This window comes from Zeus faber (genome assembly GCF_960531495.2).
Source record: "Zeus faber genome assembly, chromosome: 6".
In the NCBI taxonomy this organism is placed as follows: Eukaryota; Metazoa; Chordata; class Actinopteri; order Zeiformes; family Zeidae; genus Zeus; species Zeus faber.
Genome location: NC_137201.1, coordinates 922,283 through 940,894, shown reverse-complemented (window position 1 = coordinate 940,894; position 18,612 = coordinate 922,283). Strand labels below are relative to the sequence as shown.

At 41.8% G+C, this 18,612-nt stretch overlaps 1 protein-coding gene across 4 annotated transcripts in view; it reads right to left on the bottom strand.

Annotated features, from left to right (window-relative positions):
• The window catches only part of LOC307231489 (cryptochrome-2-like), a 76,115-nt gene that overhangs the window by 37,302 nt on the left and 20,201 nt on the right, over positions 1–18,612 (bottom strand). For 2 of the 4 annotated variants that reach the window (XM_080002223.1, XM_080002224.1), the window contains exons 4-7: positions 14,401–14,585; positions 5,685–6,037; positions 4,139–4,264; positions 3,859–4,044 (exon numbers count right to left, since the gene is read on the bottom strand). In XM_080002223.1, the coding sequence (XP_079858349.1) occupies positions 3,859–4,044; positions 4,139–4,264; positions 5,685–6,037; positions 14,401–14,585 (850 nt within the window). The remainder of the gene's footprint in view (positions 1–3,858; positions 4,045–4,138; positions 4,265–5,684; positions 6,038–14,400; positions 14,586–18,612) is intronic. The other 2 variants (XM_080002225.1, XM_080002226.1) reach the window with 2 other exon arrangements.

Genomic DNA, 18,612 nt, shown 5'->3' with positions numbered 1-18,612 from the left:
ATATATATATTTTATTTAACAGTAAGAACCTACATAAGAAAACTTTTACAAAAGTGGAATTATTAAGGAGTATAACACTCTGAGGTCGAAAATCGCGCCCGCCATGCAGGGAAAATAAAAGTGACTTTGATAAATCTCTCTTCCCCCGCGTGATTTTGTCATAGGCACGCGGCAAAAAAAATGCCTGAAAGATTAGAATCGCGACTTTCTGCTTCAGAATAATATGATAATCATAAAATAAGGTTAGATTTGGCATTAAGTTAGACCTTGCATTTGTTCCCTCTATCTGTCTTTCCAAACCAACACCTATTTATTATGTCAATGGATTTGCGGCTCCCGAATCCACATCCTTTCCATTCAGCCCTGATGGCTGCTTTGCATAATGATGCGCTACCTGCTGTGACGTGTGTACGGATTCGATATATCGTTATGTCCTGATATTGAGGAAGAAAGACAGCATTTTTAATTGAGAATTAACCAAGCGGAGGACGCAATATCTGACTATAAGTAAGTAACATCTTTATTTACTAGCACAAGCTAACGTTGAAATGATTTCTGCGTCTTATACACCTGTTTAGTAACGCTAACGTTAGCTTGCCAGAGTACTAGGTGGATGACTAGCTAGCTAAGCTAGCTAGAGACCGTTTCATGGAATCCTGTTTGCCGCGACGATAAACACTGTCAAGTTAGCTAACAATACCGGCATTGCTACAGGTTAAAGAGATGGGATCCTTCTTTTGCTAAACCAGCTTATCATTGTACAGCACACCCAGGTGATAAATATAAACAGTAGAACGCCGCCATTATGCAGCTCTACTCTCCTCCCCACTTAGCCCTAGCCTGCGTCTTACAACCTTTTTTGTTTTACTTATGGTTACAGTGACAAACACAGCTCTACTCCAAGTTGCCACACAACAGCCACGCAGTCTTCCTAGACGAAGGCATGTTTTGTTTCCAATGAATTTACACTGTGTGTGTGTGTGTGTGTTTGCATGCAGTCTATAAGCTGTATGTAATATGTGGCATTCCCCTGCTTGGTGTGATGTATGTAGTCTGTAGTGATATGTCTGATGTAAATATCACATTTCCTTACACTTTTTTTTATTTTAATTAATTTTTACAGTATGAGAGCACCTCTACAAGCTGCCACAGAAAATCCTCTTGCACCTACACCAGCTAGCAGGCCAAGACGGCATGCTACTACTCCTCTATATATATATATATATACATACATACATACATACATACATATACATACACACACACACACACACACACACACTGTATATTTTGATCATGAATTGAAACCATTCTTTGTAGTTTTTGCATAAAGTTTGTGTGATGTTTTCAATAAATCTTTCAAAACTAAAAACATTTCTTACATTGTCCCACCCCCACTAGCCTACAGCCTCATTCCTTTGTCTGAGAGTCTGACAGAGAGAGGGCCCAGCCTGCTGCAGATCAACACCTCTAATGTCCCCCACCAGGGGGTCATGCATTTTAAGATCATTAGCTAATGTCTCATTTCACACCTTGGGTCAACTGAAATACAGTTGTGAGCAGTTGTGATAAATCCTTGTTTTTACCTATTTAGACATCAGATTTGATAATCTATTTTGACTTCATTATATACCCAAGACCTTGATAAACAAATTTTGTATTGACAACATTTTTTGTCAATATAGTTCTAGTGTGTGCTATGACAACATTTCTGGCGGCAACACAAAATACAAAAACATACTCTTTATACCTTGTGTGATTTAGATCTATCTAAAAGCTGCATAATGATACTGACCGAACAATTGATTGCATATCAATGTAGCTGTGATTTTCCTTAATTGAGATATATCAACCACATTGGAGTAAGAGTGTGTTAAGTTGATTACATTTAGATAAATATCAGACCACACCAAAAACACAACGGTTCTCTGAATTCAGCAGGGACTCCAGGGGGTTAAAAGTGCGGACAACACAACAAAATGTACAGTCTGTCAATAATATTAGTATTTGTATATCAACCTCGGTGTGTCATTTAATATATAAATGTGTGTATGCCAAATATCTTTAAAGTTCTTGGAGTTATTATGTGGGCTAACCCCAACCCTACCTCAGCTACACTCTGAGAGCCTGTTTGGGGCCTCTTTTCAATTTATTTTCACCCCTGGCTGCATTTGCAGGTAAACTTGAGAATCTTGTCCATTGCTGCTTGTTCATAATCTGCATCACCAACCTCAACAGACTTCATCAAGTCATCAACTTCTTCCACTGTAACAACAATGAATCCAGGTGTGTCTGTAAAAGTAGTAATGTTTAAAGGTTGAACTCTATCAAAACGGTTTGACATTGTGACTTCATATCACATGGAATATGGACAATGATTTTCATCTGGACGGTTGCTTTAAAGGAAACGATCGATCGGCATTCACACTGTTCAGCGTCTTGGTAAGTGAACTGCATTTCCCCATGGAATTTAATGGGAATATTAAACTTGACGGTTTAACATTTATCTACAATTTATAAATCAAACTCTGTTTTGAAAATACGTTGGGAGATAAAAAAAAACCACACTAAGGAAGACGAATCTGGTAAAATCAAATTTTTCCTTCAAGAAAGGTTTTTTCAACTTATTTGGCGGCTCGTGGTGATTTTAGAAATGCGTGACAAGTCGGGTTTTGCATCCATATTTCAAGAGTGCTTAGAAGGGTGGCGCTATGGTTGCATCTGGTGTTAGCAGTAAGTCAGGCCGTACCTGACCCAATATACCACTCAACTGCTGGTACAAACCTTGGTAATGTCCTGTCTCGACTACTGCAAAGCTCTCTTAACAGGCTTGCTGGCCTGTGCAGTGAAGCCACTGCAGATGGTACAGAATGCGGCGGCGTGACTGGTGTTCAACCAGCCAAAGAGGGCGCACGTCACTCCGCTGCTCATCGAGCTCCACTGGTCACCTGTAGCCGCTCGCATCAAGTTCAAGTCTCTTATGCTGGCCTACAGAGTGATTTTTGGGAATGCTCCCACCTACTTAAATGCTCTTGTAAAAGCACATGTTACCCCCCCGGATGCTGCGCTCATCAAATGAGTGTCGCCTGGCTCTGCCGGCCATACAGCCACAGCAATCCAGGTTATTCTCATTTGTAGTTCCAAGTTGGTGGAACGAGTTGCCATAAACGACCAGGGCAGGGACCTCCCTCTCTGTCTTTAAGAAGCACTTGAAGACCCAGCTCTTCAGGGAGTATCTCCTCTCCTAACTTACAATTACTTAGCACTACTTAGCAGTATTTATTGTTACACTAATGTCTCTGTCGCAATGTAGCTTGAATGTTATTCTCCCTTGTAAGTTGCTTTGGATAAAAGCGTCTGCTAAATGACTAAATGTAACTGTAAGCACAACCAACCAGAACTTCCCACAAAGGTAGTTAGTTCGTCAACACTGGATTGGAACCGGGGGTGGTTGAACTGATAGGCCACCTTAAGTTAATTTCTCTTTGTGCTTGAGGGGCAAGGATGTTTCAATATGAATAGCTAGCTCCCTCAATAGACTTGTCATGAAAAAGATGTGTCGCTCAGGCAAATTGAGGCAGAGTGAATAAATGATTTTCTCACGAGGGGTGGGCGTGAAATGCTACATGTTGGCAGCTACCAACATGCTCTCACCTCTTTCCAAATGAAAATGTTCCCAAACATTTAAAACTTGTTCTGTAGTTTACCACTGTGGTAAACTCAGGCTCGCTTTTCCATTTCTTTGATAATGCTTACTCCCTGCCTCAATGCCATCAATCCACCCACAAGTATCGGCTTTTACATTTTCTTTCGACAGCAGTGGTTTCTTTCTGACCGACAAGCCTGTATCTGTGCTACCTTCATGCCACTCTCCCAGCTTATCCAGAGGTCTCCCCGGGTGAGGAAGCAGGCCACCGCGTGTCGTGCAAGGTGGTGGATCCAGCCCTCCTGTCGCAACTGAGTCATGATGGCGTCGATCCAGGGGAAACCAGTCCGCCCCTCTGCCCACTTGGCCAGCGCCTCTGGGTTTTGGTCCCACGGTATCTAGAGAAATAATGGGGCAGATAACAAATTGATTCTCACAACCTGAGTATGAAAAATGTTCATGCTATCAGTTATAATATTGAGCATTAGCAACCTGAACACAGATGGGGTTTCCTTCCATGTGATCAAAGTTTGGATTGTTTGTGGCGGCCGTGTAGAAGAACTCCCTCCACAGTAACTGGCCGAACAGGGACATTGGGGGGCTGCAGCGCTTACGTAGCTAAAAGCAGGACAAATCAATAGAGAGAAAAGAAAGAGGACGACAGGGGTCCAATCAGATATAGAGACCAGAATTCCTGGTAAAGTTATATCTGAACTTATCTTTTAAAGATGAAGACAAACTTAAAAAGACGTGAGAGCAAACGATGAACCCCCAGAAAACAGAACACCCGAACACCGTCAGCAGAATACTCAATAAGAACTCAATAATAACTTTGCAGTGAAAGAAGCACAAACTCGACAGGGAGTGGGAGTGGTTTTGCTTTACATAAAAATGAAAAAAAGAAAAAGAAAAAATAGTCAAATCAAACTCAATGTCATTTATTGACAGGACCCATATTTCCTCAAATAGTGACACGGGAAGAGCCGGGGCGCACAGTGGACCAGATATCGCTCTCCATTATGCAATCCACTGACCTGATCCAAGGCAGTATGTCCCTTGGTTTAAAATGTCCATATGATAAAAGTAGAAACTAACGAAAACAATAGATCTAAAATGAAAGCACAGGAAAACCAGCACAGGAACTGCATGGGATGTGCGGTGCACACAATGACTCAGATTCAGCCTTGTTTACCGTTTTTAATTTGAGTACCGGTTTATATTTAAGGGGAAACTTGGCTAGGCTGGGCGATTTGGCCAAAAATGTTATCATGATAAAATATTTCATACTATTCGATAACAATAGTTATCATGATATATATAAAAATCGCAATTTCTGATTGGTGATTTTTTATTTATTTTTTTTATAAAGAAGACTATGCCATGATGCATTGTAAAAACACATTTATTGGTGGGATGAAATGGTCTGACGCCAGTGATGTGAAGACCATGACATACTTTACCTACGGTGTCATCTATCTAAAGTCAATTTCACGAATCCCACCTTGTTCAACAAAGTTGTATCATATCTTATCAAACAGTGTATTTCTTATATCCCATGCACCAATAGAAAATGTATGTTTAAAAACATAAATGTACAAAATATAATAAATAAATAAACACTTAAATTGTAGCACAGAATTACATTTGTTTTTTTAATGATCTACAGCTCCTGACTGTTATTTTTTTTTAGCCAGCATGCAACTGTGTATGCTAATAAAACCTTTCAAGACAGTTGCAGTGCTGCTAACAGCACAGAGGCCACACACCATCTCGTGGTTTGGTATTCAGCCTATAACACAGTGACTACAGCATTTAATAGTTCATATTTTTATTTAAACAACACAAGACTAATGATTAAGATTGTCAACTTGTGTTCTGTTGATTAAACTATTTCCTTTCATTATAACTCTCTCCCAATGTTTTTTCTGTCATATTATTCCACACAAATTGCTTTCCAATAGGAAAAAAAGAAAAAAAAAAAGTGTGGTTTCATTATCCGCTACATGCAAAACTTCTAACAGTACATATTGTAACATACCTTCATGTAAAGTTCTCTAAGGTTGTAGTAGAACACCCTGCAGGATAGGCAACCAAAGCGCAGGTAGGGACTCAGACCAGTTGGACTAGCAAAGAGAGAGCACATGCCCCGGGGGTGCTCGAAGTTCGCCACCCATGCCTGCACAGACGCACAGACACACAGAAACACAGACACAGACACAGACACAGACACACACAGACACACACACACACACTGGCTGACAGCTGTAATAGTGAAATGAGGGCTTTGAATCACAAGTTCTACCTTTCTGTCCAGGTGTTTGTTGAGTCGATCCAAGGCCTCTGACTCTCCGCCTTTCCAAACGGCAGGAAGTAAACCTTCTGTTCTGAAACCTAATGAGGAAAAAAAAACACACCTTTCATACACTACTGTCGGAAAAACTGTCAACGAAACCGATATCCGGTTGACCACATATTCTATACCATGATGATATTGCATTACTTTCACCAATCTTAGTAAAATTCAGTACTAATTCTTACAGAAAGCAAGCTGATAATTATCTATTAAGAGAGTTTTTATTCAAGGTCGGTTGCTGAGACTGGAAAAGTAGGTGAAAATTAACCCTTTCCTCAAAGATTGATAGTATGGACTTCGGGGACGATGTGGTGACGCGGGTCTGCCTGCTGAAGAGGTATATAGACTGCTTCAACCGTATTTGTTTAATTATATTTGCCAACTGTATTATTTCATACTCAAAAATGTCTAAGAGATAGAACTCATGAGTCAATTGAAAAACTCAAACGAGAAACACTCCTAGTACAGAAATCATTCTAATGCTTTTGAAGCAGTCCCAGGCTAGCAAAGTAACAAGAAAAAAACTAACACCAGCAGCGAAGCTAGCAGCATAGCTAACATCAAAGATACGACAAGGCAGGATGGTCAACTCATAGCTTGAACGAAATTTGCAACATGAATCAAGATCTGCAACTGAAAATGTGTCACCACACACACCACAGCAAAACTCGCGCATTTCAAAAATCGCCAGGAGCAGCCAAATAAATTGAAAAAACATTCTTGAAGGAAAATTCGATTTTTCCAGATTCGTGTTCCTTTGTGGTTTTTTTTTTTAAATCTCTCAACATATTTTCAAAACTGAGAACGATTTATAAATAGTATAAAAATGTTAAACCGTGGAGTTAAATATTCCCGTTAGATTATATGGGGAAACACAGTTCACTTACCAGGACGCGGAAAAGTGAGGAATAACGCTGATTGATGATTTCCTTTACTGCGAGCGTCCAGGTGAAGATCATTCATCCATATTCCATGTGATGTGAAGTCACAATGTGAAACCGTTTTGATAGAATTCAACCTTTAAATCTTAGTACTTTTACACACACGGAGCTACAGCTGTAAAAAGGGGTGTAGAAGAAGAAGACGAAGAAACGCGTCATGTGTCACACACCTACGTCACTTCCATAAACAGGCGGTTAAAGCACAGCAAGGGGTGTTTCGGTCTCACTTGTCTGTGAAAACGTTCTTCTCCATATCATTATGGATTATGCGAAGCGGTTGGCGGAAGCTATGAATCATATTTCGGACATTAATCTGACCAGTGCGATAGTTCCAAGTCAATGTTAGCAGTGCGTAATGGACTTCATTTTCCGCGATGATAGTCAGTTCTCCCACAGCGACATGGAGAATGACAGCGATGCTAAATCTGATAGTACGCCGGACTTGGAGGAAATTTCAAACAGCGGATTTCAAACTTAATGTGACGATGAAACAGAATATTTTGAGCTGTTGATGCTGCTTGAGCTGTTCATCATTGGCCCATTCAGTAGTATGTTAAGTAGCCATGAGGCTTTGTTTGTCCGCCAACACCATTTGCATTATGGGAGTTAGATGAATAAAGTTGGTGTGGGTAAAACTTTGCATTGCATTGCATTGCATTGCATTGCATTGCATTTAGCAGACCGGGCTTTGGAGTTGATTATCTCAGAATCACAGTTTGCCACACCCTTGTCATTAACAAGTCATAGCTTTAAAAATATTTCCTTGATTTGCACGAGTGACACCTTGTTTGGAAGCTCTGATTCTCCACTTTCAAATGATGCAAAAAAGGGGAGATGACGTGACAGCGATTAAAGATAACCTGTACTCGCTGAAATCAGACATAGCTAAACTAGGCTCCAGACCTAGCGAGGCCGAGGGAAGGATCTCACAGATGGAAGACGAGAATATTTGCCTGGTCAACCTGTCACAAAACATGGATAGCAAACCTGCACAGCTTGAGGCTCTCTTCGAATCCCAGGAAAAACTACAGTACAAGAAACAACATCCGGATCAGGACCAGAAGACAGAAAATGGGCATAAAGTGATGGACTCTGTGAAAGACTTGTTGCGGTCTCTGTTTACTAGTACTTTAGAAGACGTGGACAACATGATAATTGAAAGGGCGCATCGGACAGCCACAACATTAAGACGTAACGCACAGGACTGACGCATCACCGGCACCCGTCACATCCTGGTGAGATTTCTACGGTTTACCGACAGAGAACACGTACGACTCAGAGCCAAGGAGGCTGGAACATTTCAGTGGAAAGGTGCTAAAGTGGACTTCTTCCCAGATTTTACCATGGATGTACAGGACAAGAGAAACAAATTCATGGAGGTCAGCCGCATATGCATGAAACAGAGATTGCAATACTCAATGTAGTATACAGGAGGGTTCTGGGCTACAGTCGGTGAAAAGAGGCACCGCTTTGAGGATGCAGCAGCACCAAAGAGGAGTATTGATAACCACCACCTGGCAGAGAAAGCTGAATAGACCTGAGCTAATATAGACTGTATTGTATCACACCTTGTAGCCAATGCTACTGAACGCGAAACAGGGACACTATGTAAGTACAATTTTCATTGCATTGGGCTACTCATCTTAACATGGTATGGTTTATATGGAGATATCGAGCTTCTAAATCAGTTTGTTTAGTTCTATGCTAGAGTATGCTATCCCGGTTTGTATGCCCTATTTGAATTTATCTTATTTCTCATTTCATTGTTTTTCATAGCCTATCATATTTTACACTGGTAGGCTAAACATTTTAACTTCTGGAAAAATCCAGACAGTCGGATTTATGCAGTTTTGGGACCTGTATAATTTCTTTGCTATTTTAACATTGTCTACACAACTGGACAATTCACTGTGCCATCATAATCCAATATAGAAAGTTACATTAGATTTCTTCTTGGAATGTAAATTGTCTGGGCTCATTACTGTATGTGAAAAGGCGAAAGGTGCTAGGCTACCTGAAACAACTCAGATGTGATGATGCTTCAGGAAACATCTCTTGGAAATGGATATTTTTAGAATTCATGACAGATGGATTGGCTGGGCCTACCATAACACTTTCAATCAAAAAAAGCAGGAGGGTATCTACAGTATACTAATTTAAAAAAAGTTTTATGTCATCAGGGTAGAGAAAGAATCTGGAGACAAAGACGGGCAAATAATAATACTTTTGGTTCATACAGTATATCAGAGAAAAATAAAATTTTAGGCAATCTATATGAACCAAATGTGGAGGATCCAGACTTCTTTCTTCAACTTCAAAAGATAATTTTGGATTTGGGGTGGTGGCTACAACAAAGTGATTGATGTGTTCCCCGACAAATCTGGGTCTGGCATTGTTAGATCATCCAGTACTCAGAATCCTATAAGGGCGGAACGGATACAAGCCCGTGTCGCTTCCCGCTTTCGGGAAATCAGATCACACCGCGATCTCGCTGCTTCCTGTTTACAGGCCTCTGATCGCGCGGGATCTGGTGATGACGAGGGAAGTGAAGCGGTGGACGGACCAATCAGAGGCTGCGCTTCAGGACGCTCTGACTGACGTAGACTGGGACGTGTTCCAAGCGAGCTCAAGTGACGTCAGCGAGTTTACGGAGGTTGTAGTAAGTTTTGTGGCTACGCTCGCGGATGAAATCGTTCCCACGGTGAAAGTTCGGATATTTCCAAACCAGAAACCATGGGTTGATAAATCCATCCGCTGCGCTCTGAATGCGCGCACGGCCGCTTACAACGACGGACTTGTATCTGGTAACATGGACAATTACAAAGCGGCGTCGTACAATCTGCGGAGGGCGGTGAGGGACGCCAAACGGACGTACAGAGACACCGTGGAGCTACAGATGGAGCGGGGGGACACAAGACGCTTGTGGGAGGGGCTGCGAACAATAACTAACTACAAGAGCAGCTCCTCCCCAGCCACGAGTGTGGACGCCTCCCTGGCCAACCAACTGAACTCCTTTTATGCGCGGTTCGAGTCTGGCAGCAACACCGCTAGCTCGCCGGCTAATTGGAGTTACACCGCTGGGGACGAGCGCGCACTCTCAGTGTCCGTGCACGAGGTCAGGAGGGCTTTGATGCGGGTGAACACCAGGAAAGCTGCGGGCCCAGATGGCATATCTGGGCGAGTACTGAAGACCTGTGCTAACCAGCTAGCTCCGGTGTTCACCACAATATTCAACATCTCCCTGGCTGAATCAGTGGTCCCATCCTGCTTCAAGAGGTCCGCCGTCGTTCCTGTCCCGAAGATCGCCTCTCCAACCTGCCTGAATGACTACCGTCCGGTGGCCCTCACCTCGGTGGTCATGAAGTGTTTCGAGAGGCTGATTAAGGATTACATCTGCGCCTCCCTCCCCCGCACCTTGGACCCGTTGCAGTTCGCGTACCGGCAGAACAGATCCACGGATGACGCGGTCTCCCAGGTACTGCACACCACGCTCACGCACCTGGATGGCAGAAGGGGGCCTATGTGAGAATGCTGTTCATTGATTATAGTTCAGCTTTCAACACCATAGTTCCCACCAGACTGGCTGTCAAGTTGTTGGAGCTCGGATTGAATGGTCCGCTGTGCACCTGGATCCTGGACTTCCTCACAGGCCGCCCCCAGGTGGTCAAGGTGGGGAAGTACATGTCCAGCTCCCTCACCCTGAATACAGGATCCCCCCCAGGGCTGCGTCCTCAGCCCCCTACTGTACTCCCTGTACACACATGACTGTGTGGCCAGGTCCAGCTCCAACACCATCATCAAGTTTGCTGACGACACCGTGGTCGTGGGCCTGATCACCGACTGCGATGAGAAGGCCTACCGCGAGGAGGTGGCTGACCTGTCACTCTGGTGCCAGGACAACAGCCTCCACCTGAACGTCAGCAAAACCAAGGAGCTGATTGTGGACTTTAGGCGTGGATCACAATCGAGGACGCACGCGCCCTTGTGGATTAATGGGACTTCTGTCGATAGGGTGAGCAGCTTCAGATATCTGGGAGTCCACATCACAGAGGACTTAACATGGACTGTTCACACAGACACTCTGGTGAGAAAGGCGAGGCAGCGTCTCTACCACCTCAGGCAGCTGAGGAAATTCCGGGTCTCGGTGAGGATCCTCAAGTCCTTCTACTCTGGAGCAGTGGAGAGCATCCTGACAGGCAACATCACTGCCTGGTTTGGGAACTGTACTGCCCAGGACAGGCGGGCCCTGCAGAGGGTGGTGCGTTCAGCTGAACGTACCACTGGAACTACCCTCCCCCCCTTGCAGGAGTTATACACCAGGAGGTGTAGTAGCAGAGCCCGTAGGATCATGAAGGATCCTCATCACCCCAACAATGGACTGTTGCAGCTGCTGCGGTCAGGCAAGCGCCTCCGCAGTCACGCAGCGAGAACAGAGAGACAGACGGAGTTTCTTCCCTCAAGCCATCAGAACTGTCAATGCTGACCTCACCAGGGGTCCTAACTGAGCCATGCACTAGGCTCCACTACCTACTGTACTGTATGTAGCATACTGTATCACTGTTCAGGGTTGTTCGTGATGCTGTATTGCTGCGCCGTACTGTTGTATACTGTGCTGTATTATCCCAAACACCACCTCACACTATTCACATGCCACTTTAATTCACATGCCACTTTAAATGCACATATCTGTATATACATAGGCATATTCCTTCAACCTATTCCATTTTATTTCAATTTATTTTTATTGTATTTTATTCTATATATTTTTATCTTATTCTAAAGTATTCCACTTACTGTATTACGTTTTAGGAGTCAGTTAGTCGGTCTATTAGAAAGGAATTTTCTACTTTTTATTTTATTTTATTTTTGTACTTTTTCCTAGGACTTCGTGCTATCACCGGGTGCGTTGCATTACATTTCACTGCATATATGTATGGAAGTATGTATATGTATGTGACAAATAAAAATCTTGAATCTTGAATCTTGAATCTTGAAGGGCCTAATGTAAAGATACAGGACTATATGATGCATGAAGACTTTTGAATCCAACTGCTTGCGAATACAAATTATTTTCAAAGAGACAGTTTATTTTCAGATTAACTAATTTTTTTAATCTCACACTCTCTGATTGAAAGCATTGGAGCCAGCAGTAAAGGCACAACAGCTATGACAGATGATGCCCCCATTGACCTAGTCATCGCGTTTGGAGTGGCAGGAGAAAGATCTGGTTGGCGGATGAATACTAGTGTCCTTGAGGTGTCTTGTGCAAACCTTCAAAACCACATTAACCCATTTTTTTTAATTCATAATGGAGCTGTGGGGAGTCGTGATAGAATAAACAGCAATAATTAAAAAACAGGACATACTGTATAATGTAGACGGAATACCCAGCAAATTCTATAAGAAGTTTGTGGAGGAGCTTAGCCCTGAGATTCTAAATACATTCAATGGCACGATTGACGCAGGGAAACTCCCACCCTCAATGACATCACAAATTATATTGAAAAAGTTAAAGACCCTCTAGGATGGGCAGGTTACCGACCCTCCTGTGCCGTGAGGGCAAGCTGTTCACAAAGTTTTTTGCAATGAGAGGAAATAATGTAATAACAACACGTATACATCCAGACCAGGTGGGGTTTGTGAAGGGAAGGGCCTCCTCTGACAGTCTCAGATGCCTCTTTCATTAAATCTGGAAGACTAGAGTTGGAGGCTGGAGTTATCTTATTTTCACTCTAAAAGATTTTGGATTTAGACCTCTGTTAGGGGTATCACAATGGGTGGTCGGGAAAACAAAATGCTAATTTTTGCTGATGACATTCTGGTTCTGATATCAGACCCACAGAGATCTGTAACCCGATGTTGGATGTAGTGAACTAATTTTTGGCTATATCGGGATATAAGATAAACTGGTCCAAATCTGAGGTGATTCCTTTATCCAAACACTGTTACAGAAGTAATTTTCAAAATTGTAAATTTCAGTGAGTACTAAAAAAATCGAAAATATTTGGGGATACTTCTAAACCCAGGACTTGAGAACATGATATCTGATCATTTCTACCCAGTCTGGAACAAGTTGAAACTACTTCTCAAGGGCTGGGACAAACTACAGATGTCATTATCGGGGAGAATCCAAGCTATAAAAATGGTTATAGCTCCCAAACGGAACTACATTCTCAGCATGATTACCCCCGAGCTACCAATGACCACATTTCAGACCATAGATAAAATGTTTAGTCAAGTAAATTTCACCCGAAAGCCATATATCCCTAACTTTTTGTGAGTAGTGTATATGTATGTGCTGTATACATACACTGTACATGTGTACATCAATGTATATTATTAAATGTTTGTTTCTTTCGCTGTAACTTTAATCTTTAACTTTAATGTAGCTTTAACAATTTTTATTTTATCTGTACCTGCTGTTTATTTGAACCTGCTGTTGCTGTTCTTTCTAGTTTTCATTTGTTTGCGCTTCCTTTTACACCCCCCGCCCCCCCTTTCTGTGCATATCCATCTGTAAAACGCATCTGACTGCCTTGTTGGATGTCTGTGAAGGAAATAATGAAAATTATAATTGAAAAGATTGACAGCCTACATTGTACTCACCAAAGTTTTTCCTGTTTTTGTTTTTGATTTTTTATTAGCATGGGACGTTGCAATTTGCTTAAATTTTAGTCAGAAATGGCTTTTGGAAACTCTTTGGAGAACTGAAAACAAGAAAATCTTGGTTATTGTTCTTCGCACAGTGACCACAGGAGTAATGGTGAATCCGGCAATCTTTAGACTTATATGTAGGTCAGGAACACATTTAGTTAATTTTGCTTAAATTACAAAATGATTGCAGAGAAATACAACATATGACACACTAAGTACACGCTTACATCTTGAGTAGATCTTAGAATTGCATGCATCCAACATAGTTTTAAAACCACCCTTTTAAGTAACTCCCACTACTCACCCTTGGTATATTGAGACAAACCTTCTATAGTTCAGTTCTTAAGGGCCAGAACATCTGAGCAATCCCCCTCATGCCGGACAATCCCAATAGACTACTCCTTCAAAGGTCAAAATGGCCACAGTTTTGTTATTGGTTCAAACCACAAATCCACGTGTGCCAAGTTCAAAGGTGAAATTTGCGCAAAGGCATTGCAGCGACTTCATTTCTCGAGCTGGAAGTGTTTCCACTGATTAAAATAATGGCATGGCATTAATATAATTATGTGCGAAAAACCATGATCGTAAATGTGAAGTTATTATGCCGAATAAATGACATAAATGATTTAAAGCCTGTCCACCAATTTTGTGATAACTGTTTCGCACTCACAATGTCTGACAGAATTGCTGTATATATGTTCCCGAATTTTGGCCCCCGGATCGTTATCCTAGAGTGTTGTAGGCTTACTCAAGTAACCCAATCTATATTCCAGACATAAAAGACACGATAATTGGCACCAGCTTACCGAGTTCCTCCAGTGAAGGTACGCTGTAGTGTTGGTCGTGGTTTTCAGCTATTTGAGTTTTACATTTCTCCATTTGCTGCTGGGTGATTGAGGGCAGAGGTCTTCTGGGTAGCTCCACTCTGTTCACAATAGTCTGGAAACGCTTGAAGGTCAGCGGAGGACTGTTGTTGTTGAACTCTATAATTCTGCAAAAAATAAAAAAAATACAAATTAAACCTTCTAACATGCAAATCTGCATGCGAGTTTTTGTGAATAAAATACATTTTGATGGGCCCAAACTTTAAAGCATTTCAATCCATCCACCAGGTTATGATTATGTGTCACTATGGCAACTACCACTTGTTAGAATTAAATACATTTGACAGGTTAATACTGATTAGCATGAGCGTTCGGTTCAGAGATAACCAGTATTGCTGTTCCAACCAATCAGGAACGGTTTCCAAATCGGCACCAGTTCTTGGTACCTATACTGCCCTATGCATTGGATTTCAAAATAACATATTCTCGACTTACAACTAAGGCTGCACAATGTATCGTATTTTTACTGTTATTACAATATGATTTTCCAATATAAACCTTCAAAAAAGGGAAGCCATATAAAGGGACTACCAGTGACTTTGCATAAATGGTGTAATGCTTTTTTTGTATTTAATTTTCCAGGTTTTTCAAGATTCATAGAGTAAACACATACACAACATCTTATAAAACACATACAACAAAAAAGAAAGGATAAACAAATAACATACAAACTAACAGATGCCAGACAGTATAGATCAGCCTTTATATACATATTTTTACATTTACAGATCTACATTTACAGTTTCTCTTCAATGGACCCCTTTTAGTAAATTTCCTGGCTGACTTGGACCTATGGAATCGGATTCTCTCCATTACAATCATCTCATAAAGCCATTTTTGAAAGCAGGGTGGGATGGATGATTTCCAGTCCAATAGAATAATCATCTTCGCTACACCCATTCTGAGCATCACAGCCATTAGCTCTTCATACATGAGTCCTGGGGTGTTCTCCAGTGTTTCCCCTAAAATTGTCCAGGCGTGGCCACCAGGCCAGAACAAACATTAAACACACACTCGTTTAATTTTCTATTGACAGTACGCGGCACTATGACCATAGATCAATATACGCAAATAAATGTCTTTAGGCCATTACTCTGAGCAAACATGTGGAGTTTGGGTCAGATTTTACCATATACAGTCGAGTTACAAACCACGTCCAGGAAGTAGGCAGTGCTATGACCAAAACTCAATACAGGTACTCCTCACTTAACCACCTACCTGTTTAACGACCGTTCGGACTCACGACGAGCTCTTCGACCAGTCGGTATTGTACGCTGCGTGCGCGGTGTCTCAGCATCAAGCATGTCATCGTGCATCACTGTTCTCAGTCTCATTCCCGCAGTCTGTCAGTATTCACTAAACTAGCGTTCGCAATCGCCCCCTTACCGTGAAATAACACGGGTCCTCGCTTATCGACCAATTTGCTTAACGACCTGGTCCTAGGATCGGAACTCGATCATTAAGTGAAGAGTACCTGTATTGGCTGGGAAATGTCTTCAGGCCAAGACTCTTAGCAAACAATTTTAATTTGGGGCAAATTTGACCATGTACAGTAGAGTTTAAACACAATTCCTGCCACTAGAGGGCGCTCTGACAATAATTCAATATTGGCAAGTAAATGACTTCAGGCCGGGAATGTTATCAACAATTTAGGTTGAGGGCAGATTTGACCGTATACAGTTGAGTTACAAACCACTTCTGCCGGTAGGGGGGCGCTCTGACCATAATTCAATATTGGCAAGTTCATGTCTTTAGGCCGGGACTCTTATGAAAAATGTGAAGTTTGGGTCAGATTTGACCATGTACGAGTTACAAACCACTTCCTGTTTTATGGCCAAGGAAACATGTCAATTTGACCCCTCGCCACGCCCTTCAAGGAAAACTTAAAACTTTTAATAACTTCACTGTTAAGGTGTTTTATATAAGCTGAGCAAGTTTGAGGTGGAACTGATTAACCTCCAAGAAGGAGTTTGGAAAAGTTTGTATAAAATACAGAATCACAAAATAAAAAAAAATGACCATCTTCCAATTGGGCAGGACCGAAATGATGAGCATAATGTGCAAATCAAATAAACATCAGAGCAACTATATTCCGACTATTAGGGGGCTCTATGGAGCCCTCTGACCATGCACAAGCCATAATTCGGATGCCAGAGCCTTAAGTTCTGGTGTGTGCGGCAAGATTCATGAGTTTGAGTATAGCAAGGGCTTCAAAAATGCATTCAAAGGCTAAAAGTAATTAGGGATGCTATACAGCCGACGTGCCACATCCAAGCCCAAATGGGTCATCGATTCGAGGTGTTTACTACACCCCGTTCCAAATCATTATGCAAATTGGATTTAAGTGTCATAAACATTTAATTTTTTGTTTTTTAATTAAACTCAATGATGGTATTGTGTCTCAGGGCTCTTTGGATCACTGAAATCAATCTCAGACATCTGTGATAATTAGTTTACCAGGTGAGTCCAATTAAAGGAAAACTACTTAAAAAGGATGTTCCACATTATTAAGCAGGCCACGGGTTTCAAGCAATATGGGAAAGAAAAAGGATCTCTCTGCTGCCAAAAAGCGTCAAATAGTGAAATGTCTTGGACAAGGTATGAAAACATTAGATATTTCACAAAAACTTAAGCGTGATCATAGTAATGTTAAGAGATTTGTGGCTGACTCAGAGCACAGACGGGTTCGTGCAGATGAAAGCATAATGAGGAAGGTTTCTGCCAGACAAATTCATCGGATTAAGAGAGCAGCTGCTAAAATGCCATTACAAAGCAGCAAACAGGTATTTGAAGCTGCTGGTGCCTCTGGAGTCCCGTGAACCTCAAGGTGTAGGATCCTCCAGAGGCTTGCAGTTGTGCATAAACCTACTATTCAGCCACACCTAACCAATGCTCACAAGCAGAAACAGTTGCAGTGGGCCCAGAAATACATGAAGACTAATTTTCAAACAGTCTTGTTTACTGATGAGTGCCATGGAACCCTGGATGGTCCAGATGGATGGAGTAGTGGATGGTTGGTGGTTGGCCACCATGTCCCAACAAGGCTGTGACGTCAGCAAGGAGGTGGCGGAGTCATGTTTTGGGCCGGACCTGGGCAAAGTATATAGAGTTTCTGACTGACCACTTTCTTCCATGGTACAAAAAGAAGAACCGTGCCTTCCGTAGTAAAATCATCTTCATGCATGACAATGCACCATCTCATGCTGCAAAGAATACCTCTGTGTAATTGGCTGCTATGGGCATAAAAGGAGAGAAACTCATGGTGTGGCCCCCATCCTCCCCTGACCTCAACCCTATTGAGAACCTTTGGAGCATCCTCAAGCAAAAGATCTATGAGGGTGGGAGGCAGTTCGCATCAAAACAGCAGCTCTGGGAGGCTATTCTGACATCCTGCAAAGAAATTCAAGCAGAAACTCTCCAAAAACTCACAAGTTCAATGGATGCAAGAATTGTTAAGGTGATATCAAACAAGGGATCCTATGTTAACATGTAACTTGGCCTGTTAAGATGTTTTTGATTGAAATAGATTTTGATTTCAGTAAACATGACCTCCTAATGCTGCAAATTCAATAAATGACCATTTTCAGTTCTGTACAACCTAAAAAATGTTTTGAAACTGTGTTGTGCATAATAATTTGAAACAGTGCATTTTGGGTTTATTATTTTTGAAAAAAATTCTGTTATCATACATACTTGATACTTGAAAATTATACTGACTGTCATTTGCATCGACTATTTAGGAAAATCAGAGAAAAATATAATTTGCATAATAATTTGGAACGCGGTAGTTTGGCTGACTTCCTGTTGGGCAAGAAAATGTCAATGACCCCTCCCTCCCCCACGAATTTCGTGAACATCAAAGCTACTTTATCCCAAACCTGCCCTGTGTTTCGGGGCGCAATGGAGGCCGCTGGCCATGCCCGAGCCCAATCACTGCCAAACTTTACAATTTTCACAAGTTATGACGTGTCAATTTTCGTGAGTAACAGCATCCCAAGCCCGTCAAAAATGCAGCGAATTACAGGGAATAATAATAATTCTAATAATAATAATAATAATAATTAAAACTGCAATTAGTGCAGTCCGGCTCTTCGAAGTGCAAGTGTCGGTGTGACCCTGAAAATCAGCTAGGAG